Here is a 27,829-nt window from a genome sequence, read left to right as displayed (position 1 = left end):
GTTAAACAAGGAGATGACCTAAGGGGAGTCAAATACTTTTTAACTTCTGGAAAACAGTATAGAGGTTCTTCAAAAAATTAAAAACAGAACTACCATATGATCCAGCAACTCTACTTCAGGGTGTTTATCTGAAGAAAATGAAAACACTAACTCTGTGTTCATTATAGCATTGTTTACAATAACCAAGATATGTAAGCAACTTAAGTGTCCACCAATGGATGAATGGATAAAGAAAACGTGCGCACGCATGCACGCATTCACATGCAGACACACACACAGCAATATTATTCAGCCATAAAAAAGAAGTAAATCTTGCTATTTGTGATGGCATGGATAGACCTTGAGGGCATTATCCTAAGTGAAATAAATCAGAGAAAGGCAAACACCACACGATCTCACTTATGTGTAGAATCTTACAAAACAAAGCAAAACAAGATAAAAAAACCATATACACAAACTCACAGATACAAAGAAGAGATTGGTCGATGCCAGAGGCAGGAGGTAAAGGGTGGATGAAATGGGAGAAGGGGGGTCAAAAGGTAAAAACTTCCACTTATAAAATAAGTAAGCCATGGGGGATGTAATGTACAGCATAGTGACTATAGTTAATACTATATCACAGATTTCAAGGTTCTAAGAGTAAATCTTAAGCGTTCTTATCACAAGAAAAAAGACTACGTATGGTGATGGATGCTAACTACACTTACTGTGGTGATCATTCCACAATACTATATACAAATACTGAATCATAATGTTACATCCTGGAAACTAATTTGTCAATTATATCTCAATTAAAAAGAGTAATGAAAACAAAAGAAATTACATCCTCAATCCAGCATAAAGTTAGGGAGTAAAGGTCAGCAGAGGGAAAAGAATAGTTTTGTCCATAAGAATGGGGGAAAGGCAATCATCGCAGTGAACCCAGCAGAGCAGAAGTAGCCTGCGGAGCCGTGTGGCCCTCTGCGGCCAGCCTGGGAGAAATCAGCCAATACCATGCCCTGATTTACTGTATTGCAGTCTGTACACACTAACAATAAGCATGCTGGTTTATTAAAGTCTCCGAACTTTAAGAATGATCACAATAAATACCATGTAAGATGGTTTCTTAAAAAGCAGTAAGAAATTTTATGAAATATTACACAGTTACTTTAGATTATGTTTTACCTCTGAAATCTCAGTTGGAGACAGGATCTTTAACAGTCTAGCAGGATGATAACATTTCAGAAAAACCAAAAAATTTTTATAACTTCTAAAATTCTGATTTTTTTCCTTCAAACCCGAACTCATAAAAACACTACATAGATGGTTTAGAATCCTACTTACAGCTGTTCATGTAATAGCAACATGTGAATGTCCCACTTCTGCCCTACCTTTTTTGTCCCGAGAAAATTCAGGGCATACTATGACAGTTTAGCAAGTTAACTCCAACCGAAAGATTTCAATTCAGAGAAAATTTCATAGCAGAGAATAAGTTTCTAGAAATAACACACTGCTTTATTACTGAAAGAGAAAAAACTTAAAGGAAAAATAGATTTTTAAATTTATTATCTAATATTGAAATACTGCCAGGGCACTGGTGTGGCTCGATCAGTTAAGCATCCAACTTCGGATGAGGTCATGATCTCGTGGTTCATGAGTCTGAGCCTCACATCAGGCTCTCGGCTGTCAGCACAGAGCTTGCTTTAGATCCTCTGTCCCCCTTTCTCTCTGTCCCTCCCCTGCTTGCATATGCATAATCTCTCACTCAAAAATAAACATTAAAAAAATAAATAAAATAAAATAAAATAAAATAAAATAAAATAAAATAAAATAAAATATTGCCTGGAACTGTACACTCAAGAATTCACTAGTAGGTATTACTTACAAATGCAGCTGATCCTAGCATTAAAAAATGTCAGTTACACAAACTCTTAACTATAGAGAACACACTAATGGTTACCAGAAAGGGATGGGAATGAATGAAATAAGTGATGGGGATTATGGAGAGCACTGCGTGTTGTATGTAAATGTTGAATCACTAAATTCTACACCTGACACTAATATTACACCTTACATTAATTGGAACTTAAATAAAAACTTGAAAAAAAATGTCAGTTATAGGGGAAAGTATACGTTTAATTCATATGGTACCAATTATAGTGCTGGAAATATTAAGTATTAAAATTAGGCCAGCTGAATGAAAACCAAATTTAAAATGCCTTATTAAATTCAAAACAATAAAGCATGATACAACATACTAACATACGCACTACACAGCTTTAAATGTGTTCAGTATCAATGTTATTCATCATTTATAATTAAATTAATGAGATATGTAAAATGTGTAAACAAGTGCAGTTATAAGAGTTGTTGGAAGTTGGAACTGCCACTCAACAGGCTACAGAGTTTAGGTAGACAAGTGACATTTCTGAGTGGGCCAGCTGCCTTCCCACTGCAATAACACGCCATTAGACACAATTCCATCTTTCTCACATGCAGCCATTGTACCTGTGCTCGTGATTACTCTGTTGGTATCATTCAAGGTGCTGGTTTTTATCTATGTCCAAATAGAATATTAATTTGAATTTGCTTTAATGGTTATCTTTTTCTTTTTCATTTTTAAATTTATTTTAGAGAGAGGGAGTGTGTACAAGTGGGGGAGAAGACAGAGAGAGAGAGAATCTTAAGAGCATAGAGTCCAACACCAGGCTTGATCCCACAACCCTGGGATCATGACCTGAAACAAAAGCAAGAGTTAGACGCTCAACTAACTGAGCCACCCAGGCGCCCTGATGGTTACCTTTTTCTAATCACATAATTGAAACTAATTAGCTTGAATGTTCCCTAAATTTGCCTTTTGAGAGACTGGAATAATGTTCTTCTTAGTTAACAGCAAAATATTTCTTAAATTGCTTTTGTTGCTTTAAAAAAAAAAATCTTCGTATTACTCTGCTTTTCCTAAGAACCTGAAGAAATGTGAAGTATTATCAGAATATATTAATCAAACTCATTTTGTGTCCTAAAAATATTTTAGCAATTTTCTAAACCTATATATATATTTTTTATTTGTCCAAAAAAATTAGATAACATTCTGTAAAAATGTACTTGACGTTGGTAAAGTTAGAATTTAACACTTATCAGAACAGTTAACCTCTTAAGTTGCAATGACCTTTGCTAATAACATCACTGAAAATTTAATAAAATATAAAATTCAAAGACAGATACTTTTATAACGCAAGATTTTTAAAACATTCAACCAAAATATGCAATGGATATTTATCCTGCATCTAACCTACCCATAGAAGTGTTTCATTTCTTCAAAAGAACACTACTGGTATAGTAAGCAACTTTCTTTGTTAACAAAAATAAATGTTTTTCCTCCCAACTGGTATCTTCTGAGGTAGTGGTTTGGCCCGTTCTCCTCCATGTGGACACATAGTGTGACTACATTTCCCATCCCCTAAAGGCGGGGGAATAGTCACATCATGTGCTTTTTCCAACGGAATGAACAGATGGACACAGGCAGAAGCTCTGAGAACTGGTGCATGATTTCCATTCTCTTTCCTTTCCTTTGTCAGGTCCTGAGCTTCCTAGTAAGGATGCACCCCAACAGATACACAATGCACATCTAATGCATGTAAGAAACAAACCTAAGTTCCTGCAATTTTAGGGTGACTGCTACTGTAGGATGGTCCAGCTGATCCTAACAGATAAAATCATGATGTTACATCACTAATGTGCAGTTTTCTTTTTTGCTTTCCATCAATGTCCTATGTGAGCAAAAACAAACAAAAATCACTTAATGGTACGTTAAGACTCATTTGAATCTGTCATATCAGTAACATTAAAATGATTTTTCAGAAAACATTCAATCATTCCTAGCCTAAAAGGCAGACTGAAGCTTGGCAGTTAAAACTTAGCTTGTGAAACAAAAATTCAATTTTATTTCTAATAACATTTGAAGAAGTGAAAAGATTATTCAGCCTATTTATTGTTACAGGTGAGTTCAATAAATTACAAAAAAAATGGATTTTTTAAAAAAGTTCAAATCTAGGGGCGCCTGGGTGGCGCAGTCGGTTAAGCGTCCGACTTCAGCCAGGTCACGATCTCGCAGTCCGGGAGTTCGAGCCCCGCATCAGGCTCTGGGCTGATGGCTCAGAGCCTGGAGCCTGTTTCCGATTCTGTGTCTCCCTCTCTCTCTGCCCCTCCCCCGTTCATGCTCTGTCTCTCTCTGTTCCAAAAATAAATAAACGTTGAAAAAAAAAATTTTTTTTTTAAAAAAAAAGTTCAAATCTAGATTTCTTCACTGTGTTCTTCAAGTTCCAGGGGGCAGGGACAGCCCATTCCTTACAAACCAGCTCTTGAAGGTAGACTGGTTTATCACTAGCCCATTCTTCTATCTGTCCCACTGTGGCAGGCGTATACTTCTCCACACCGATGTTGGGTTTAGGTCACATGTTTTGCTTTGTGCAGACACATTTCCTGCATGTCTGAGATCAGGCTATAAATGTGTTTGCATGGTATCCCTCGCCCCCCAGTTCTCCTGCCTTGTTTGATGAAAACAAACATGCTCCACAGAGTGGTAAGCAATATTCCTCCAGCCTGGGTCCCCACAGGGACCTACGACAGGGACCTACACGGGGAAAAACCTGAGGTTGGCCTGCAGCTGAGAGCCATGCCCAGGTGGGCCTAGTTAAGCACAGCCCAATGTTGGGGAGAACCAAGACAAGAGTCTCACCAAAAGACGTCACAGCCAAACTGTATGCAGCCACAGTGATTTTCTGGGGTGTTTTTCTTTTCTTTTACCCTACGAAGAGCTGATACTCTTCATTAGACTTCCTTGTAAAAGCAATCACTTATTCTAGGCCCATCCCGTTTGAGGTGCCTTTTTGCTGACAAACACAGGACTACATGCTTGCCACGTTACCACAAGAAAGGCCAGAAAACATTTCATTTGACCTACTAACTAAAACAATATATCTGATGACAAATAAAAATCTCTTAAGTTTTAATGAATAAAAGGAACTATCTCCCCTTTAATGATACAATGATTGCATAGTTTTAATTACACTCCTACATACATACATAAATCCAGTCTGAGTAACTCAACTTTGAAATGAATGAAGAAAGCTTAAATGTGATATTTGGGATTACATTTCCCAGGTGCTGGATTTGTAATAAATAAAATCATTGTTTTCTTTAATCGTAACAAATTAAACCGGCAAACATACTGGGCTGAATTTTCATATCCCATCATGTAACTGATTTGTTGAGAGAGTACAACAGGCAACTACCAATGCAGATGACCCTGCATGTAACAGATGTAATATTCTAATTTATTGGCTGAAGCCTCGTCATACCGTGTCATTAGGAAGTGATTTTTCAACTCTCTACCCACTTTCCTTCCTTCCTTCCCTGCTCCCATACCCTCATTCAACATTTCTTGAGAAGTACAACTGGAAAACAAGGCAAAGTTCTCCTCTTATATAAAGCTTATATTTTAGTGTAAAGAGACTGAACTTACATAAGTGGACAAAGAAATAAAAAAGAGAATTAAGGGGCGCCTGGGTGGCTCAGTCAGTTGAGCAGCCGACTTCGGCTCAGGTCATGATCTCTCGGTCTGTGAGTTCGAGCCCCACGTCGGGCTCTGTGCTGACAGCTCAGAGCCTGGAGCCTGTTTCAGATTCTGTGTCTCCCTCTCTCTGACCCTCCCCTGTTCATGCTCTGTCTCTCCCTGTCTCAAAAATAAATAAAACGTTAAAAAAAAGAGAGAATTAAAATTTATAATAGGTGCGATGAAGAAAATAAACACTGTGATATGACAGCAAGTAACCATGTGATTCACTTAGGAGGCCTCCAATTTATTCCTGCTCCCCCGTGTAAAAACAACAATGAAGACAAAACAAAATGAAAAACAAAAAACCTCTTCACATACCAGAATTAGTGAGTAAAATAAATTGGTATAAAATATGAGTTTACTAAAAATATGACAAGTTGGTTCATTCCTAATCATGACTAAAGTGTAGAGTCCATTAATTCATAAGCTACCAAATTGAGCACAAGTTAGACTTTCAAAAAATCTCGATTGATCAAGCGTCTTCTCTAGAACATACTTTATAAAATGTTGCAACAAGAGATGGTGAGATAATGAACAACCTCAGAGTAAATTCAAAACTCATGGTCTAAAAGGCCCTCCAGGAACTGTGTATGTCCATTTTGCTCACCATTAACTTTCTGTCCCTCTCCTCTCCAAGCCCTGCTTCAGGCACTGTTCTCTCTATGACCAATTATTTCTGCTAAATCCAATAGGCACACCTCAGTTTTCTTCTTCTTTTGTGACCTCTTAATATTTACTGGCATCATTGACCTTTTCACCTTCTCAAAACTTTCTTAAAACACAGAATCTTAATACCAAGTCTTAGTAAACATCTCCACTTGTCTATTTCAGACACTGTAAACATGTCCAAAATTCAAAGTATTGCCCTATCTCAATTGTTCTACTTGACTGACACAGACTTTGTCCTTGCCACCCTCAACAGATGACAAATTCTGAGGAGTAAGACATCATCTCTCTTGATGACTGTTGGTTCTCCAGGACATACGTTGTAGGAGGTACTCAATAAACAGCTATTAAACTATATTACAACTGAAATGATAAATGTATAATGGCTATAAATAGATCAAAATTCATTAAATGGTTGAATTGCTCAGCAAAGACACATTTAACAGTTTGCTTCACTGTTCACAAGGAGCCAATAATATAATAAAATGAGTAAATAACTTATAGTAAGTTGTTGTGGTAGAAGTTTTAGCAGTGGCCATTATGAGCTACTAGACTACAACGAATTATTTATAAGGGCTTATAAAGCTGAACTGACTCAACCTGAATGTCTGGTGTCTGAAATAAAACTGCAAGTTTTCTTCTAAATGAAATGCTTCAGAAAGTGGCTGAAACCAGGGGATAATACTAAAAATCACTTAAAGTCTTAATTATAGCATTTGCCAACTTTAATTTGGTAACAACCAATACCATTCAGTGTTTTCCATTTCCAAAGTAACTGGATTTTATAATGCACTTTTCCTTCATTTAGTCACATAACAAGTTCCTGGACTCTTGAGCACAACATGACTGAATCATTCAAGAGGGTACAGGTGCAACTGTGCCCCCAATTAGACAAGCAATTTTCCAGATTACATGGGCAGGAGCTTCACCTTTTTATGAAAATTCAGTCCTATGGTTCAGAAGCACGGTACATACCCACTGCACAAGGGTGCGTTGGAAAAGTAAACAGGTCAAGCTGTGCAAGGTTACTCTTCAGACTTAATTTCTCTACAACCTCATTTATCCGACCCCCTCCTATCAGACATCAAGCTGATTTGGAGGAGTTCTCTTTGAAAGGATATTCTTTAGTTTGGAGTAAAGGAGTCACAGTGGTAAGGAAGTTACTTTGGTGCCTTCCTCTGTAAGCCAAGAGTAGCAGAGAATAAATCCATTCCACCACTGATATTTTAGAACCAATGGAATTACTGTGAATTCTGGGACCCTGAGCAAAGCTTCTGGAGTGAGCTCTCACTACCTTTTGCAACACAGGCATCTCTCTGGCTTTTCCAAATAGTAATCTCTCTGCGCAGTTTACATACCTAAAGAAGGAAAAAATAGGAAGCTGTTGGAGGGGCTGTCCAGATCTATCCGATCTCAATTTCCTTTCTCTCACCCATGTTACTTACCACCCTTCCTTTGCTTCTTTCCAGTTTCTTATTTCACGTTAGATCAAGCTCTTAGTATAGCCTATTCAGTGATCTCCACCAACTGCCTTCAAGTTCAGAGTGCCAGCTGGAGTTTCAGTAATTGCACTTTGTGTAGTTATGGGTATAAGACCAGCGCTCTTTATTCAATGAGCCAACTGCTCATGTGACTACTTCCCTGGATGGGATAGGCAATGTAAGATCCTTGACAGGTTATTAAAATTCCATTATTTCAATAGTCCCATACCTTGCAGACCTGTCCACTGCATAATTTTGAAACATTACTTTGGGGGAGTGGGGACATAGGTAATACAAAATAGGTTCAAAATTCAAAAAGTACTAAAGGGACATCTAGTATAAGGTATGTATCCTTCTCATCCTGTCAAGGGGTCAGCCATCCAGCTCCCCAATTCAAAGGCAACCATGGTTATCAATTTCTTGTGTCCCCTTCCAAAGATAACCTATACATGTAGCAAACAAATGTTTTTTTATGCAAATGAAAATACAATGCTTTTGTCATTATTAGCATATACACAGAATGTCACTTAATACACTCAGCATATACAAAGAAAGTTCGGATCCCTATAGTTCAATGACAGGGCTTTATTTATTTAATGACCCCATTTTGATAGGCATAGTCCAGTTGTCTGTAGTCCTCTGCTCTTGCAAACGATACTGCCACAAACATGCTTGTACGTCTCCTGCATGTGAACACATCCTAGAGCATAAATTCACTTTCGACAAAAAATGGAGGCTATATCAATTTGCGCACCCACCAGTTACACATACATGGGCCTGTTTCTCTATAACCTTATAAAATTAGAGAATTATCCAACCTTTTATCTTTGCTGAAATGTAGGTGGGAAATGGTATGTCGTAATTTTCACCTTATTTTCTCTGTGTGGTTTAGCACATTTTGTCATGGATGGAGGCCCCATTTATATTTCCTCTGCCATAAACCACCTGAGAATTTTTCACCTGGAAGGCTGGTCTTTTTCACTGATCAATAGTTCTTTATATATTAAGAACATTTATTCCCCTTTTGTCACTGAAATGAGCGGCAAATTTCTCCTCTGGTCTGTTGGCTTCTCTATTGGCTTTACTTATGATTTGATGGTTTTATAATTTTTGCCAAAATATTTAAAATTTTTAAGCACAAACCTATTTTCCTAGCAATTTTTCTCAAATGGAAAAATAACTTTATCAAGAAAACAAATGTTGTTGCCACAGTGAAAGAATTTCATGTTTGCACAATATTATGTTTTCTGGAAAAAAAAATTCATTTCCTCAAATAGGGTAACATTTTTGCTACTTTGTCTAGCATTCTTTTTAAAAGGTGGGGGGGGGGGGGGGGTTGGGGAAGCCTAAGTGAAAAAATCACCTAACAAAAAAAGTAGCTGATATGATCATAACATTGAATTAATTGCTGCCAAAAGAAAAAAATTTTTAAGTTTTAAATATAAAATAGTGCATAATTTCTTGGGGTGCCTGGGTGGCTCAGTCAGTTAAGCATCTGACTTCGGTTCAGTTCACGATCTCACTGTGAGTTCAAGCCCCACGTCAGGCTCTATGCTGACAGCCTAGAACCTGCTTTGGATTCTGGATCACCCCCCTCTCTGCCTCTGCCCCCCTGTACTCTGTATCTCTCTCAAAAATAAATAAACGTTAAAAAATACTGCATAAATTCAAAAACCTCAATTTTTTTGTCATTTATCACATACCATATGTCAATTTTCTTTTTTTAATTAAAAAAAATTTTTTTGACGTTTATTCTTTGAAAGACAAGAGACCCAGTGCAAGCAAGGGAGGGCCAGACAGAGAGGGAGACACAGAATCCAAGCAGGCTCCAGGCTCTCAGGTGTCAGCACGGAGCCCAACAGAAGCCTTGAACCCACAAACCGTGAGATCATGACTGAGCCACTCAGGTGCCCCAGTCAGTTAAATGTCCAACTTTGGCTCAGGTCATGATATCACCTTTCCGCAGTTTGAGGCCCGCGTTGGGCTCTGTGCTGACAGTTCAGAGCCTGGAGCCTGTTTCAGATTCTGTGTCTCCCTCTCTCTCTCTGTTCTTTACCTAGCCGTGTTCTGTCTCTCTCTCTCAAAAATAAATGAACATTAAGATTTTAAAAATAATAATAAAGTCCTTCATTACAAGCACTTAAGACTACTATGGTATTCATTTTAAAATGTTACTATAAAAATCTAAATAAAATAAAGTAAAATAAAAAATAAAATAAGTTACTACAAAAATGTTTTTTCAGTTTTCTGTCTGCCTACCATGCCCTTAAGCTATATAGCTAACTCTTTAATAAAAAGCCTACAGTAGGCATAAATGTAAAAGTAAACTCACCTTGTTTGCTGATGTCTTTTTCATGTTCAAAAATAAGAGTCTACTCTAAAACTTGACCATAGTGACAAAAGGACAGATAGAATAATATTGCATTTTATTCTACGAAGGGCACTGGAAAATTATTTCCTTAAAAGAACCATGATTCTTACCATGTCCCTATAAAAATTCCAGTAACTACATGATTTAGCATTACTCCCTACAAATGGGATAAAAGGAACAGAGACTGTGATGTAAAATGCAAGAATAAATTCTTACTGAAAACATAAAGAAAATATGATTTTGTGCACAAAATTCTTTATTGGCAAATGCTAACTTCAATTAATTCTTAATCTTTATGAAAATATTACTTAAAAATACTTAACTAGTTCTACTTAAAACCACATTTTCAGGGGTGCCTGGGTGGCTCAGTCAGTTAAGTATCTGACTCCTGATCTTGGCTCAGGTCACAATCTCATGATTCACGGGTTCGAGCCCTGTACTGGGTTCTGCGCTGATGGCACAAAGCCTGCTTGGGACTGTCTCTCCTTCTCTCTGTCCCTCCCCTCCTTGTGTTCTCTCTCTCAAAATAAATAAATAAACTAAAACACACACACACACATTTTCAAAGTAACTCTGGTGGAATGTTTTCCTACAAATGAAGTCTAGAACAAAATCTATAATGGTAGAACAAATGGGAAAGGGTTAGCTATGTTAGAGAAGGAAACCTTCAGATGATGCGTATGTAGTTATTTATTATGCATCCATATGTAATTATTATTTTTTATTCTTATGTTCATTACCATTTTCTCTGTTCGAGAAGAAAAATATAGGGTGGTAATTTCAATGATATGAATACTACAAAACATTTCCCTCCCACAGGCATCTAAAGATGAGACAAACAAACATATCAACCAAAACAAACATTACTAAGAAAGTGAAATGAAAGCTCTTTTAGATGCAAAAATCTTATTTATCTCAAATCATGTATTGCTCTCAAAGATTATTACTTACTTGGATAAAACTGTAAGATCACTGCTAAAACAATATATTGAATTTTAATACCCATTTGAAAAATACGGTAACCTCTACAAGAGGTAATAAGATACTAAAAATGCTTTCTAACAGCTACTCTTTTTTTTTTAAGCTTATTTAAAAATCTTTCTTTTCAACGTTTATTTATTTTTGGGACAGAGAGAGACAGAGCATGAACGGGGAAGGGGCAGAGAGAGAGGGAGACACAGAATCGGAAACAGGCTCCAGGCTCTGAGCCATCAGCCCAGAGCCTGACGCGGGGCTCAAACTCACAGACCGCGAGATCGTGACCTGGCTGAAGTCGGATGCTTAACCGACTGCGCCACCCAGGCGCCCCTAAGCTTATTTATTTGAGAGAGAGAGTGCAAGGGAGGGGCAGAGAGAGAGAGAGAGAGAGAAAGGGAAACCCAAGCAGGCTCTGCACTGTCAGCGTGGAGCCCAAGTTGGGGCTTGAACTCACGAACTGAACTATGAGACCATGACCCGAGCCGAAATTTCGAGTCGGATACCCAACCAACTGAGCCACCCGGGCACCCCTCTAACAGCTACTCTTAACCAGTATTCCTGATTGTGTATTTTTCAACACTGGGTACATTGTGTATATAATATTGTGTACATTTTTGTGATACCTTACATGATCCTTTAAATAGTATGACTGCAGCCATAACTTTCTGCCTTTCACAAAAAAAAAATCCCTTTATCATGTGACAAAAATATTCTGTTTAGAAATAAGTGCATTATTCTTTGTAATTTTCCTTGACTGTGCTACTATATCTCAGAATTTTATCTAGCCAAACTACTCTATAAAAGGAGATATAGATAGGTACTAGTGCATGGGCTAGTAACAACTGCGTTCCGGTTTCCTACTATCTCATTTAGAGATAAATTATATGTAGTGCCTACCACAGTGCTTGGGACAGGGTACATCTTCGATAATCGTAGATCAAAGTAATCAACTGCCTCATGGAAATACCTTTAAATAGGCTAAAATAGGTACCAGAAAACAACAATGCAACTAGAACAAGACAGGGACACCCCTTCCTCACTCTACTGTTTGTGGAAAACAAATAATAGAAAAATTAAGGAAGCATACACTTCCATAATAAGAAATCAAGGTTATCTATAGAAAATGTCTCTGATGTTTCAAAAAACTTACCTTGCTACCATGTGCCAGTGCTTTTCCTTACCTATTTTACCAGAATTTGGAGGTAAGTCATGACATATGTCATCACATTCTAATCTGTTACTCATTAGTCATCGTGGCCAAGATGACTTCACTTCCACCTAGATACTTCCTTTCCCCCAGCCAGTTGAGTGCTCTTTCTTCTATCCTTCTCAGGATTTAAGTGGTTGAAGACACTTCTGTTAAGACATTTATGTATTTTAATTACTTCCAAGCCTGCTGACCTTTTATTACCATATGTAGAGATTGTTTACATGGATATCTCCAAGGCAAGCCACCATTAATTCATCTTTTTTTCATGTTCATATTTCCAATTTTTCATTGGGTAGGGTTTTTTTTAATGTTTATTTACTTTTGAGAGAGAGACAGACAGAGTATGAGCCAGGGAGAGTCAGAGAGAGAGAGGGAGACACAGAATCCAAAGCAGGCTTCAAGCTCTGAGCTGTCAGCACACAGCCCGACACAGGGCCCAAACTCAGGAACTGCAAGATCATGACCTGAGCCGAAGTCAGAAGCCCAACCGACTGAGCCACCCAGGCGCCCCTCATTGGGTGGGGTTTGAGAAGACGTATCAGTGAACCAAAGAATATGAACATTTTTTAAAGGTCTTTGATGAATGTTATCAAATTATTTTATAGAAAGGGTAAATGGATATTATATATTCCTATTTAATTTACCTTTGAGTTGTATGTATTTATGTATTTTAAATACAAGTGTTTTACTGAATACATTATTTGCAAATATGTTTTCCCCTTCTGTGTTCTGTCTTTTCAGTTTCTTGTTCTGTATCTTTTGAACACAGTTTTTAATTTTGACAAAGACCGATTTATTTTTTCTTTTGTTGCTTGTGCTTTTGTCCTATCTAAGCAACTGCTGCCACAAGCAAGGTCATGTAGCTGTACCCTTATGTTTTCTTCTAAGAGTTTTATTGTTTCATCTTTTACATTTAGATCTTTTATCCACTTTAGGTTAATTTTGGTATAATTAACTCAATATGAGATAGGGATTCAACTTTATTCTTTTACACGTAGATACCGACTTGGTCCAGTACCATTTGTTGACAAGATTATTCTTTCCTTCACTGAATTACTTTGGCACCTTTGTCAAAAATCAGGGATTTAGGGGCGCCTGGGTGGCGCAGTCGGTTGAGCGTCCGACTTCAGCCAGGTCACAATCTCGCGGTCTGTGAGTTTGAGCTCCGCGTCGGGCTCTGGGCTGATGGCTCAGAGCCTGGAGCCTGTTTCCGATTCTGTGTCTCCCTCTCTCTCTGCCCCTCCCCCGTTCATGCTCTGTCTCTCTCTGTCTCAAAAATAAATAAATGTTAAAAAAAAATTTTTTTAAAAAATCAGGGATTTAGTTCTGGATTCTCAATTCTGTTCTATTGATCTATATGTTTATCTTTATGCAAGTACTATATTTTATGAGACAATTCTGTTGTTAAGTCTTGAAAAGGGAAACTGAGTTCTCCAACTTTGTTCTTTTTTTCAAGACTGCTTTTGCTATTCTGGGTCCCTTAAGTTTCCATATAAATTTTAGTATCAGCTTGTCAACTTCTGGAGAAAATTTTTTTTTGGATTCTGGAAAGAACTGCATTGAATGTGTAAACCAATTTAGGAAATATTACCATCTGAACAACATTAAGTCTTTCTTTTTTTTTTTTTGTTTTTTTTTTTTATTTTTTTTTTCAACGTTTATTTATTTTTGGGACAGAGAGAAACAGAGCATGAACGGCGGAGGGGCAGAGAGAGAGGGAGACACAGAATCGGAAACAGGCTCCAGGCTCTGAGCCATCAGCCCAGAGCCCGACGCGGGGCTCAAACTCCCGGACCGCGAGATTGTGACCTGGCTGAAGTCGGACGCTTAACCGAATGCGCCACCCAGGCGCCCCAATGAACAACATTAAGTCTTTCAATTCAGGAATATGAGATGCTATTTATTTGCATTTCTATTAATATCTTTTTTAATAGTTTTTAGTTTTTAGTTTCACAGTATAAATTTATACCTCTTTTGTTCTTTTATTCTTTTAATGCTTTTAATGGTAACTTTTTCATAGTTTTGTTTTTGGATTGTTCGTTGCAAATAAGTAAAAATGCAATTGACTTTTATATATTTATTTTGTACCCTGTACCCTTGCTAAACTTATTCTGTAATAATTCCTTAATGGATTTTTCAGAATTTTCTACATACAACAATATGTCATCTACAATAGAGATTTTTATAACTTTCACCAGTAATAGTTGCTTTGTTGCACAAAACTGCTGTTTCAGAAGTGGATCTCTGCCATTTAACTTTTAATATAGATTGTATCAATATACAACTTACTTGAAATTGGCAGAATGAAAGGAATCTGATTGTAATTTAAAACTGCAGCACAATCAGGAACACGACAGGGATGTCCATTCTCACCGCTGTTGTTTAACATAGTGTTGGAAGTTCTAGCATCAGCAATCAGACAACAAAAGGAAATCAAAGGGATCAAAATTGGCAAAGATGAAGTCAAGCTTTCACTTTTTGCAGATGACATGATATTATACATGGAAAACCCTACAGACTCCACCAAAAGTCTGCTAGAACTGATACGTGAATTCAGCAAAGTCTCAGGATACAAAATTAATGTACAGAAATCAGCTGCATTCTTATACACTAATAATGAAGCAACATAAAGACAAAGAAACTGATCCCTTTCACAATTGCACCAAGAATAATAAAATACCTAGGAATCAACCTAACCAAAGATGTAAAAGATCTGTATGCTGAAAACTATACAAAGCTTATGAAGGAAATTGAAGAAGATACAAAGAAATGGGAAAACATTCCATGCCCATGGATTGGAAGAATAAATATTGTTAAAATGTCAGTACTACCCTAAGCAATCTACACATTCAATGCAATCCCAATCAAAATTGCACCAGCATTCCTCTAAAGCTAGAACAAGCAATCCTAAAATTTGTATGGAACCACAAAAGACCCCGAATAGCCAAAGTAATATTGAAGAAGAAGACCAAAGCAGGAGGCATCACAATCCCAGACTTTAGCCTCCACTACAAAGCTGTAATCATCAAGACAGCATGGTATTGGCACAAAAACAGACACATAGACCAATGGAATAGAATAGAAACCCCAGAACTAGACCCACAAACGTATGGCCAACTCATCTTTGACAAAGCAGGAAAGAATATCTAATGGAAAAAAGACAGTCTCTTTAACAAATGGTACTGGGAAAACTGGACAGCAACATGCAGAAGGATGAAACTAAACCACTTTCTTACACCACTCACAAAAATAAACTCAAAATGGATAAAGGACCTGAATGTGAGACAGGAAGCCATCAAAACCCTAGAGGAGAAAGCAAAAAAAAAAAAAAAAAAAAAAAAAACCTCTCTGACCTCAGATTCAGCAATTTCTTACTCGACACATCTCCAAGGCAAGGGAATTAAAAGCAAAAATGAACTATTCAGACTTCATCAAGATAAAAAGCTTCTGCACTGCAAAGGAAACAATCAACAAAACTAAAAGGCAACCGATGGAATGGGAAAGGATATTTGCAAATGACATATCAGACAAAGGGCTAGTATCCAAAATCTATAAAGAACTCACCAAACTCCACACCTGAAAAACAAATAATCCAGTGAAGAAATGGGTAGAAGACATGAATAGACACTTCTCTAAAGAAGACCCCCAGATGGCCAATAGGCAGGCACATGAAAAGATGCTCAACGTCGCTCCTCATCAGGGAAATACAAATCAAAACCACACTGAGATATCACCTCACGCCAGTCAGAGTGGCTAAAATGAACAAATCAGGAGACTATAGATGCTGGAGAGGATGTGGAGAAATGGGAATCCTCTTGCACTGTTGGTGGGAATGCAAACTGGTGCAGCCGCTCTGGAAAACGGTGTGGAGGTTCCTCAAAAAATTAAAAATAGATCTACCCTATGACCCAGCAATAGCACTGCTAGGAATTTACCCAAGGGATACAGGAATGCTGATGCATAGGGGCACTTGTACCCCAATGTTTATATAGCAGTACTTTCAACAATAGCCAAATTATGGAAAGAGCCTAACTGTCCATCAACTAATGAATGGATAAAGAAGTTGTGGTTTATATATACAATGGAATACTACTTAGCAATGAGAAAGAATGAAATACAGCCTTTTGTAGCAACGTGGATGGAACTGGAGAGTGTTATGCTAAGTGAAATAAGCCATACAGAGAAAGACAGATACCACATGTGTTCACTCTTAGGTGGATCCTGAGAAACTAAACAGGAACCCATGGGGGAGGGGAAGGAAGGAAAAAAAAAAAAGTTAGAGAGGAAGGGAGCCAAACCATAAGAGACTCTTAAAAACTGAGAATAAACTGAGGGTTGATGGGGGTTGGGGGAGAGGGGAAAGTGGGTGATGGGCATTGAGGAGGGCACCTGTTGGGATGAGCACTGGGTGTTGTATGGAAACCAATTTGACAATAAATTTTACATTAAAAAAAATAATAAAAAAAGATAAAACTGCAGCACAATTTTATGGCCATCAAAAAGGAAAGTTTTGACCTTTCCATAAGAAGCCAAAAAAAAAAAAAAATCTCATTTAGGAAAATGAGCTGAAAAGAGTTTTAAAAAAGATAAAAACAATTTTCATTTTTCTTAACTATACTAAATGTTTCTTTTCATCATTGAGATTTTTCTCTTCAACTATTAGCACAAAAATTACATTGCTGTGCCAAAATTCATGAGTTTGAGGATTCTGGATATTCTTAAGTAGTTTACAGGATCTTTATAAAAATTTCTATTGATGGCTCACTGTAACACAAAGGATATCTAAATCAATATCTAGGATCATATACTGTCTTCTGTTTATTATTTCTACTTACTAGTAGTTAACAGAAATATTAGGCAAAAAAAATTTTAAGTGCATGTACAGTGCACACTTTTTCATCTTTAGGAAGGCTGAATTCTTGAGCTAATTTTCTTCACATCAAGAGTACTCTGACATTTTTCTTCCAAGTGAACTGTTTTCAGTATCAAGTTAGGCCATCATCTTTAAGATAACAAACGCACTATCATGAACTATTTTGACCAGTATCACATTACACAGAATAAAAGAGAATGGAAAACATCTTGGGAATCCAGAATATAATCATGAATTAAATGTAAGTAAACATTAGTTTGTTTTTGATATTTTTAAGTTTCTCATCTTAATATGCTAAACAATATTTCAATTTGGTGTTAGCAGATTTTATACTCAGTTTTGCTATTCATTCTGACCCTTATATTCAAAATCAAAAATCTAAAACATAAAATATTTCACCCTATCTACTACTTATTTTTTTTAAGTTTATTTATTTATTTTGAGAGAGCAAGCACACAAACAGGTGAGGGGCGTTGAGAGAGGGAGAGAAAGAGAGAGACAGAGAAAGAGAGAGAGAAAATCCCAAGCAGGCTCCACGCTGCTGCCCACAGAGAGCCTGACAGGGGGCTCGAAATCACAAACCATGAGATCATGACCTGAACCAAAATTTAAGAGTCGTATGCTCAATGGACTGAGCCACCCATGCGCCCCTACCTACTGCTTCTTAACTTTTCCCCCTACCATGCTTTCTTTGTTTCCCAAAAGTTTCATCCTCACTACTTTTAAATTTTTTATCAAAAAATACTAATCTGTATTGATTTTTGCACTTAAAAAATTTTTACAAATCATATAATTTACTATCTTACCCATTTTGAAGCGTACAGTTCAGTGGTATTAAAGACATGCAGAGTTTTGTATATGCATCACCAATGGCCATCTTCAAAATTATTTTCATCTTGTAAAACTAAAACTCTATGCTCTTTAAATAATAACCCTCTGTTTCCCACTCTCCCAGCCTCTGGCACCACCATTCTATTTTCTATGAATTTAACTACTCTACATACTGTATGATTTGGAATCATACAGTATTTGTCCTTTTGTGTCTGGCTTATTTCACTGAGCTCAATTCCCTCAGGTTCCTCCATGCTGTGGCACGTACCAGAATTTCTTCTTTTGGTCTATGTGTCTGTCTTATGCGAGTACCACACCATTTTGACCACAGTTTTGTAATAAGTATTAAAATCAGGAAGTGTGAGCTTTCCAACTTTGTCCTTCTTTTTGAAAATTGTTTTGGCTATTTGGGGTCCCTCCCTTAAGAGTCCATATGAATTTTAGGACTGACTTTTCTATCTCTGCAAAAAATCGGTTGGGATTTTGATAGGGATTGTTTTGAATCTGCTGAACATGGGTAATACTGAAGCCAAATCATGGGTAATATTGACATTATAACAACATTAAGTCTTCCAATCTATGAACCCAAGATGGCTTTGCATATATTTGTGTTTTCTTTAATTTCTTCCAGCAACATTTTGTAGTATCTAGTGTACAAGTCCTTCTCCTCCATGGTTAAGTTTATTCCTAAGCATCTTACTCTTTTTGATAGTGTTGCAAATGGAATTGTTTTTGCTTTGTATATTTCAAACTGTTACATAAATGGTATCATTAAGTACTTATATTTTCACAGTCTTCTTTTTTACTATTATTATAGTCCATGCATACATACTAAATGTAGAACAATATGCACAAGGAGGACACATAGCATCTTCAGGATAGCTGTCACCTCTGGAGAGGGAAAGGGTGGAATGAGATACCATAAAGAAGGGATTTAGCTGTAACCATGAATTGTTTCTTTTTCAGTAAGAGATCTGTATAGAACATTTGTGCATTTGCAATACTTTCCTTATTTGAAACATCTTTTAATTTAAATTTTTTAGATTAAAATAATTTTGAAAATGTGGGGTATCTGAAGCATTACTTCAGGCATATGACTTTGCTTGTACCACTCTTGGGATCATGACCCTAGAGTGTCACCTTGAGGCCAGTTACTTTTTCTTGAAGTGGCAGTGGATGATCTAGGAAACCAATAGTCACAGCTCTCCCCCCGAGACCCTAAAATCTGAGACTTCACATCAATGGGTCTTTACTTAGTCTGTGCTATTCATCTTGACTCTCTTCAATAACACTGATGTCAAATGAAACTCAATCCAAATATACTTAAGAAAAAAAAAGACACTATCAGGATTACCTGCTTTTCATTAGGTTTGATACTGTAAAGCCAATAAATAGGGGTAAGTAGCTATTGATACTATGTATCAAGGTGGATATTTTCTTAACAGCCCTGCTTTTCTTATGAGCTAAAAAGTAAAACAAGAGGTAATTCTACTGGAAAAATTCAAAGACACCATTTGAGCTGATGGTCTCTAGTTTTTCAACATGGAATCTGAAACAAGCACCAAGAAATAACAGCTCTAAGAAGTAATCTGAGCAGTTTTCTTATTAAGGCAAGGCACTGCTTAGAAAAACAGTGTATTGGAGTATCAGATGAACAGTAACACTTCAGTGGTGACTCAGTACAGAACTAAAAATTATGCTAAGTCTACATTTTTGTAAAGTTAACCTTCCCTGAGGAAAATGTTATAATATTAATACTCTTTACTATTCAATACACATAATTTGGTACTCAACCTGATATACACTTAAGTCTCCACTTATATATAGAGCTATGTTTTTAAATGATCATATAGAAAGGAGGAACATAAGGAATGAGATAAGTACATCACAAAAAAAATACATCATAAGACAATTGTTTAACTCCACCGCAGTTTTCACATTAACAGAGTGGAGTGAAATACCTTTCAGGAACAAATGCCTCAGCAATTTTGGCACACAGAATGAATCCCAACACTTAAAGACAACCAAGGAGATGACCCTTCACTCATGAATGAATCTCATTTACATGTGACTCTGACTACTACATAAGCTTCTCCAGTCTTAACAGCCTAGCACTTAACCTAGCACAAGGTAGGAATGTAGTACGGCTATGTTGAATAAGTGACTTCTCCTAACTCTGATGGTACTTTCTAGCTGGGATCAGGAAACTGCCACCAGGAGGTGCCTGGCTGGCTCAGTTGGTAGAGCATGTGACTCTTGATCTCAGGGTCACGAATTCGAGCCCCACGTTGGGGGCAGAGTTTACTTAAAAAAAATACACATAAAAGCGGAAAAGCTACCACCCTATACCTCAGCCTCACCAGTTCTTCTTTTCATGAAATCATATTGTTTTTATTTTCATATCCTGTCTAAATCTTTTGATAAAAAAGTCATGTTTTCCAAACAACAAAATGACATTTCATTGCAACTTAGCCATGAGAAGAGAAATGTAGATTAATAAAATATTCATTGCACTAACTACCTAGAAGCTTCTGTGTGTTCAGGCTGAAAGTAAAACAGGAAAAACATTTCACAATATCATGATATTTTTCTGGCACTCACTCTCAAATCATATAATTTAAACATATCATTCATAACACAGTGTAAACACTAAATGTTAACGTAACACTGCTTAGTACAGACCCGAATTAAACTAAAGCAGTTCTATCATGGATATTATCCAAGGGGTTTAAGTTCAAGTTTTAAATTCCTTCAAAACAAAAGGGATGTCACCACAAGGTAAATTTAGCCTCAAGAATGTCTCACACAACATGAAGTCTCAAGAAAATGTTATATAGGCTTCAGATGACTTGTTTTAAAAGAGTGATTACCTACCACAGCTATCATATGTTTGGAATTATACTTAAAGATGCTCTTCTCTGGGACAAAAACAAAAGTATTACTTCTCAATAACAAAAGGAAAATGAATCAGGTGTCAGGAAGTGGGTGTAGAATGTGGCTAAATCTAGGAATGTATTTCCTAATTAACATGAGAGAACAAAACCTCCCATTTACATTCAGCTTCCTAAAGAAGGTGAAACAAGCACATTGCTGTGTTACAGGCTCAAAAGATGAGAGTCGCTGAATACGTTAAAAATTGTTTGAAACAGGCACAGATCAATTTTCAAGACTGCCAAAAAAAAATAAAAATAAAGAAATAAAACTCACAGAGAATGTTGGCCCACTGTTTGATGCTACGACAGTATGAACTTCATCATGCAATTTTACTGAGAGCTGCCAGTTAGCCACTTGTGGTTGAATAATAGGCACTCTGAAGCAGAAAAAAAGAAAAGGAGTTAGTAATTTTACATTATTCTCTTAGTAAACTGATTTTCCTTTGGCGTTAAGTGTGCAGGGTAAAATTGCCACAGATTATATTTCAGAACATTATTTTAAAAGGCTCTGTCCCTGGAAAAAAGCTTTCAGATTTAAACTAGAGCAGTTAAAAACAAACATACAAAAACCACATAGACATTCCAAGGACAACAGTAATCATTCTGGGATAAATGTCCTAGTGCCATCCATTCAAATACCATTATCCATTCTATGAATTTGAGTTGCTTAACTATGACTTTCAAAGATTAACTTTATGCAATATTAATATCTTCTCAGTATTTTGCTACTGTTCCAGACTGTTTTCAAAAATTTACAACGTGAATCTTTTATTTTTCTGGGTTTATTGAGTTATGAGTGGTATGCATAAGAACTGCATATAATTAACACACAATTTAGTGAATTTGAACATATTCACTTGTGTTTCCATCACCATAATTAAGGTAATAAACATATCCATCACCTCCAAAAGTTCCCTTGTATATCCCTTCATTCCTTTTTGGTATTTTGTTTGTTTGGGTAAGAATATCATCTTAATACACAGGTCTTTTCTTGCCTATGATCCATATTACATGGTCCAGAAAAACTGGGTAAAGCAACCAGAGACAAAAACATTTTTAGAATACAAATATTTCCCACAATTTTTTAAAGTAACAAGATTTTAATCATTTGTGAATTAGCCTAATTTAAATATTGCATGTTTTCATTATTTATGGTCATAAAGGAATATTTTACAAAGCAACTACAGAGATACTATCCAGACTCTTGTCTTAAGTTATAGTTCCGAAAAAATGTTGCAGGTTATGTTTCAAGGTCACACCCCCTCCCATGAATTTCAAAAGGATTCTTTGTGTATTCAACAAAAACAAACTCAGGTACAAAAACTATGATTATAATCAAATCATCTCTAGACACAAGGTCTAATGGAGGATGATGGATAACTTAGGAGAACATTTGTATTTGGCCCACTATTTTCTGAAAAAGAAGAAATGTCTTAAATACTCTAGAAGTGAAAATTACCGTTTTAAAATGTATCAACAAATCATTAGTAATGAACATGGCAGACATGGATGATTCTCTCGGCAACTTAAATAGGGCTGTTTCAGAGGACAGAGCTTCACACATGAGAGCTTGAAAGAACAACAGGGGAGCATACAGGACACAGAGGAGGAGAAGGAGGAGGGGGAGGAAGAAGAGGAGGAAGAGGAGGAAGAGGAAGAGGAGGAAGAGGAGGAAGAGGAGGAAGAGGAGGAAGAGGAGGAAGAGGAGGAAGAGGAGAAAGAAGACGAGGGGGAGGAGGAGGGGGGAAGAGGAGGGGGAGAAGACAACTATCACAGGGCAGAGTGCTCCAGTATGCCAACACCCCACCCCCCTCTATTTTGTCACTCTATTCCATAGGCATCTAAGTTTGTCTCCTTCATTGGCCTGTAAGCTCCTATAAGATAAAGATCATTCCTGGGGCACCTGGGTGGCTCGGTCAGTTAAGCATCCAACTTCAGCTCAGGTCATGATCTCGTGGTTCATGAGTTGGAGCCCTCAGTCAGGCTTTGTGCTAACAACTCAAGAGCCTGGAGCCTGCTTCAGATTCTGGGTCTCCCACTCTCTGCCCCTCCCCCACTCATGCTCTTGCGTGCTCTTTCTCTCTCTCAAACATTTAAAAAATTATAAAAATAAAGATCAAGATCATTCCTTGTTTTTGTTTCCCAGGTCCCAGCAGAGTTTGGAGAGAAAGGGATGATGGGGGCAGTAGGAAGGAATCTGAGGAGCACCTACTATGTGCCGAGCACCGCATAGGAAAGGCCACATCACCCAAGGGACAGAGTATGCTCCAGAAAGAGCATGGCCCCTGAGCTCTTGGCTTACTACCTGGCTCTTTTTGCATTATATAAAGGACCTCACCAGACTTCACTCTGTTTACCTTCAAAGGGGCTAACACCCCAACCTCTCAGGGGTTTTGTGATGACAGAAATAACCTCCCAGCTATATTACTGGCAACCTAACTTTCTTAAGTCTTTACTATCCTTGACAATTATGTACCTCTGCTGCTCAAGATTGTTCCATGGTTTTCTACTTCATATCAGGTGAAATCTTAACTAAGTTACCTACCATTCAAGTTTCTTATAAATAAGGTCCCTCTCTTTGTATCCAGTTTTATTTCTGATTATTCATGACTTGCGTATCTGGTTGCGCCAAAACCTTAAATTACTTCCCAAACCAAACCAAACCAAAGCAAGCAGGAGAAATAAGCACAGTGGTCACAAACCCAAGCTCTGGTAACTCACACAAGTGGGTTAAAAACCCAGCCCTTTCTGGGGCACCTAGGTGGCTCAGTCGGTTGAGCATCCAACTTCGGCTCAGGTCATGATCTCACGGTTTGTGGGTTCAAACCCCGCCTCGGGCTCTGTGCTGACAGCTCAGAGCCTGGACCTGCTTTGGATTCTGTGTCTCCTCCTCTCTCTGCCCCTCCCCTGCTCATGCTCAGTCTCTCTCTCTCCTACAAAAATAAACTTTAAAAAACATAAAAAAAAACCCAGCCCTTTCATTAATTCATTCTTGAGCAAACTATTAAGTCTCAATCTCCTTATGAATCAATCTAGATATATAATAGTATCTGCATCACAGTGATGATGTACTGAGAACTAAATCAAACAGTACATGTAAATGTTAACTTTTATTAATTTGATTAGTCCCAACCATAGGGCTATCTATTCATTTCCACCCACCCCCATAACTGAAATCCCTTTAAGGGAAACCCTGGATTCCTTCTGTTCCACAAACCAACAGATTTTTCAAGAAGAATATCATCTCTCTCATAAACTGTTCCCTAACCATATAGGTACTGACCATAGTACAAACAACTTCAGTGAGCTCCCTGCCACTTAACCTACATTATAGGCTTAATATTTTTCACAATTTAGTAGCCTGAAGGAGGTAATTCTTTCAAGTAAATGTGGAGACTCTTTTCAGTTATGCAACAAGCCTCTGTTTCCAGAGGAGCTGGGAAGTTAATGCTGACATCCGGTTGGAACCCAGACTGAATTTTCCCACAGAAAGCAAACCTACAGATGGTGGTGAGATACGGTTGCCACCCTTCAGAACCTAACTACTATTTATTTTTCCATTGTTTTATTTTGACCCACATCTGTTTCATATATGTTAGAACCTGCCCCAAGAGGGACCTTGTAGAAAGAGCACAGGCTCCTTTGAGTTAAAATGCTGGGGTTTAATCTCAGTCCATTCCCTTACTAACAAGGTCCCAGGGACTCCAGTACTTTGGCCCCAAAATTTCCACACCTGTGAAATACAGCTGGTGCAGCGCTGGGCAGGTGATGGGGGAGCTGTCGCTTCTTCTGAGTACACAACTCCTGAAGTGCCCTTTCCTAACAATTTCTTTTAAGGTGATGTGTTACTAGGAGGTAGGAAAGAGGCTTCACTGTGACAGCAAGCCCTTGAGATATAAGATGGTCACACCGTGGAATCTCTTCATGAGTTCACTCTTCTGCAAACAAAATCTGCTAAGATTCCTTCCGGCTTTATGTAAGTTTGAAAGTAGTTTTGTTTTGTTTTTAAATAAAATGGATGGGGTTGGGCATACATGCCCAGTGTAAAGATCCATAAACTGGGCAGCAGAAATAAACTGTAATAAACTACAAATAAAGAAAGTAACATGCACCAGCCTGGAAGTATAAAAGTATGTGTGTTCTATTTCTGCAAAATCATTGAGGCTATGTTAATAATTACTTTGAAACACTGGTATCAATTCCACCAGCACAAACGTGTTTATAATGGTGGCAGTTACATTTTACAGTTATATTTTAAATTTTAGAAAGGAGTTCCTTTTATCCATCAAATCCACAATAGTCTCAAATATTTTTATGAACAACTCTCTGGAAAGGGAGAGAAAAAGTCCTAGAGTTTCACTCGACTCAGTTTAGTAATGTTACACAGAAAACAGCTTCTTTACTGAACTATGTGCCTAGTAAAAGAGGCTGACATCTGATCAAAAATTTCATCTGTGCAGCTTGTTAGTTACTTGAAAAGCTGTTATCATTTAAACTACTACTTCAAAAAACAAACAAAACCCCCAAAACCCAGGAAAAGGGAATTCACATAAACAGAGACTCACAAAGCAAATCAAATAATAGGTCTTACCCAGACCTGTCCACTTTGATTATCATCAGCCAACCAGAATGAATATGCTCAATAAAACTGAATGTTTCTGTATGTTATAGTAAAAACGGTCAGCTGATTATCACAAATGTTAATGCTAATTAATGCATTTAACTTATTGGAATATTTTACTCAAAAATGTGTAAATAATACTAACCCAAATACCCAAATTTGGGTAACCAAATACCATTACATTTCATGTTTTAAGGCAGATTTTATGTAAACATAACTCACAGCATCTTTAGTTATCAAGGATTATAAACATCTCAAAACCATATTATGAGACACTCAGAAAAGCTGGTTTTCAATTGTGCCATTACCTATTTAGGAGTGAAACACTGAGTTAAAACAATGTTAGTGGTCAAAGAATCATTAAGCAATGCTTGATCATAACTTTCACAGTGGGTGGTCTGTAAAATGATCAAGAATAATACGCTGCATTCCATAGCCACAGAGGTCAGCTTCTGCATACAAATCTTTGCAGGAAGAAAAAGGCCTTCAGAAAAGTGGGCCATTCATCTGAACCAAGTTCAGAGAATTTCCAGCACGGTGAAAAGATATGTTATGCGAGCACATAGATGTATTCAGTGGGGGTAGACGGAACCAGCTACATGTGGCGACTACAAAGGAGCCCTCCCATGGTTCATGAATAAGTCGAGGAAATGATCAGAAAAAAAAAGAGAGAGATGTTTAGACAGATGGCCCACTTAAAATGCCTGAGACAGGGCATAAGCAATTTTAATGAAACTTTAGATCTAGCATATGAATTGTTTCTTATTTCCTCCAGGGAAAAAAAATCTAAAGAAGACAAAAATTCAGCAATTTGCTGAAAAACTCACTCTTAGCAAGTTGGGATGGAAAAAGAATTACAAATACAAGTTTTATTAGTGCAATAAATTCATATAAAATTCTTCACAGAGCCATCAGCTATCAAAATGAATATAAGCATGGAATGAACAGATTAAAGGAATTTTAAACAGAAGTCTACTGCCAAAGCAAACAAAAATCTAAGCCTTATTATGTGAGAACTTACAACACTCCAACATTAAAGTTCATCACTGCAGAAGAAAGATAAAAGCAGCATTTTCAGAGAAGCTCTTCAAAGCTAGAAATTGTCACAGTAGAGGAATAGAATCCTGCTTATATGCAATTTAAAATGTGTACATTCAAATAGATGAGGCTGTGTATCACAAAACAGTGCCCAGAAAGGGTTACAGAACACCCTCAAGTTTCGAGTCATTAGCATTACAAATAACACAAATGACACCTGAATCAGGAAACCGAATACTAATGTTACTTATAATCTTACAGATTTTAATATTATGCAAACCCTATTTCTTGTGCTACCAATCAAAGGCTTCAGGTTCTCAATTTAAATGCTGGGCATGAACAGTCAGGAAAAGCAATGGAGTTTAGCCTCTGCAAGCCCTGGTCATCGACTGACCACCAACCCCAAAAGCCATGTGGCCTTCCAAGTTACTTTTCCTCCTTGTGTCTCAATTTCCTGGTCAGCGAGCCCAAGACAGTAAGAACACTTTCCCCACAAGTTGATTAAAGAAGGTAAAAGGTGTAACACACTCAGATTCGTGCTTGGCACAGGAATGCTAAAATAAGAATTAGTCTCATCATTTTCAGAATATGGTGAAATATCTGAAACTCTCCTCTATTATTTCAACCCCATTTTCTTTATTTGAGAGAGAGAGAGAGAGAGAGAGAGAGAGAGAGAATCTCAAGCAGGCTCCATGCTCACCACGGAGTCCAACACGGGGCTTGATCCCACGACCCTGGCATTGTGACCTGAGCCAAAATCAAGAGTAGGAAGCTCAACCAACTGGGCCACCCCGGTGTCCCAACCCTATTTTTAAAAAAATACATTAATTTATGATTTATATACAGTGAAATTCAAAACTGTAAGTTCCATCATTTATCATTCCAATAAATCTGTCCCTTTCCCTAGTAGTTCAACTATAGATTAAAGCTTCACATAAACAGACTCCAAAAACATGCACTCTTGCATGTAGCTTTCTTTTCTTCCTTGCCCAATGCAATGTTTTGAGGCTCATTGACATTAACAGTTCATTATTTATTGCAGAGCAGTACTCTATGGTACCAGCATACCAAAATTAGTTCATCTTTCTGCTGATGGTCATTTGGGCTATTTCCAGTTTGGGGCTCTTATGAACAAATCTGCTATAAACACTCTTTGTGTGAGCCTTTTTTGAAGACAGAAGTTTTGATTTCTTGTGGGTAAAAACTCTGAGAGTGGAAATGTGAGGGCAAC

At 37.3% G+C, this 27,829-nt stretch overlaps 1 protein-coding gene across 13 annotated transcripts in view; it reads right to left on the bottom strand.

Annotated features, from left to right (window-relative positions):
• The window catches only part of PCCA (propionyl-CoA carboxylase subunit alpha), a 415,541-nt gene that overhangs the window by 122,502 nt on the left and 265,210 nt on the right, over positions 1-27,829 (bottom strand). For 12 of the 13 annotated variants that reach the window (XM_003980503.5, XM_003980505.5, XM_003980504.5 and 9 more), the window contains one exon: positions 21,214-21,316. In XM_003980503.5, the coding sequence (XP_003980552.3) occupies positions 21,214-21,316 (103 nt within the window). Of the gene's footprint in view, positions 1-11,584; positions 12,449-21,213; positions 21,317-27,829 lie in introns of those variants that run through there. The other variant, XM_019829094.3, reaches the window with a different exon arrangement.

Source organism: Felis catus, chromosome A1, assembly GCF_018350175.1.
Source record: "Felis catus isolate Fca126 chromosome A1, F.catus_Fca126_mat1.0, whole genome shotgun sequence".
Taxonomy (NCBI): domain Eukaryota; kingdom Metazoa; phylum Chordata; class Mammalia; order Carnivora; family Felidae; genus Felis; species Felis catus.
This window is presented reverse-complemented; position numbering and strand designations above follow the sequence as displayed.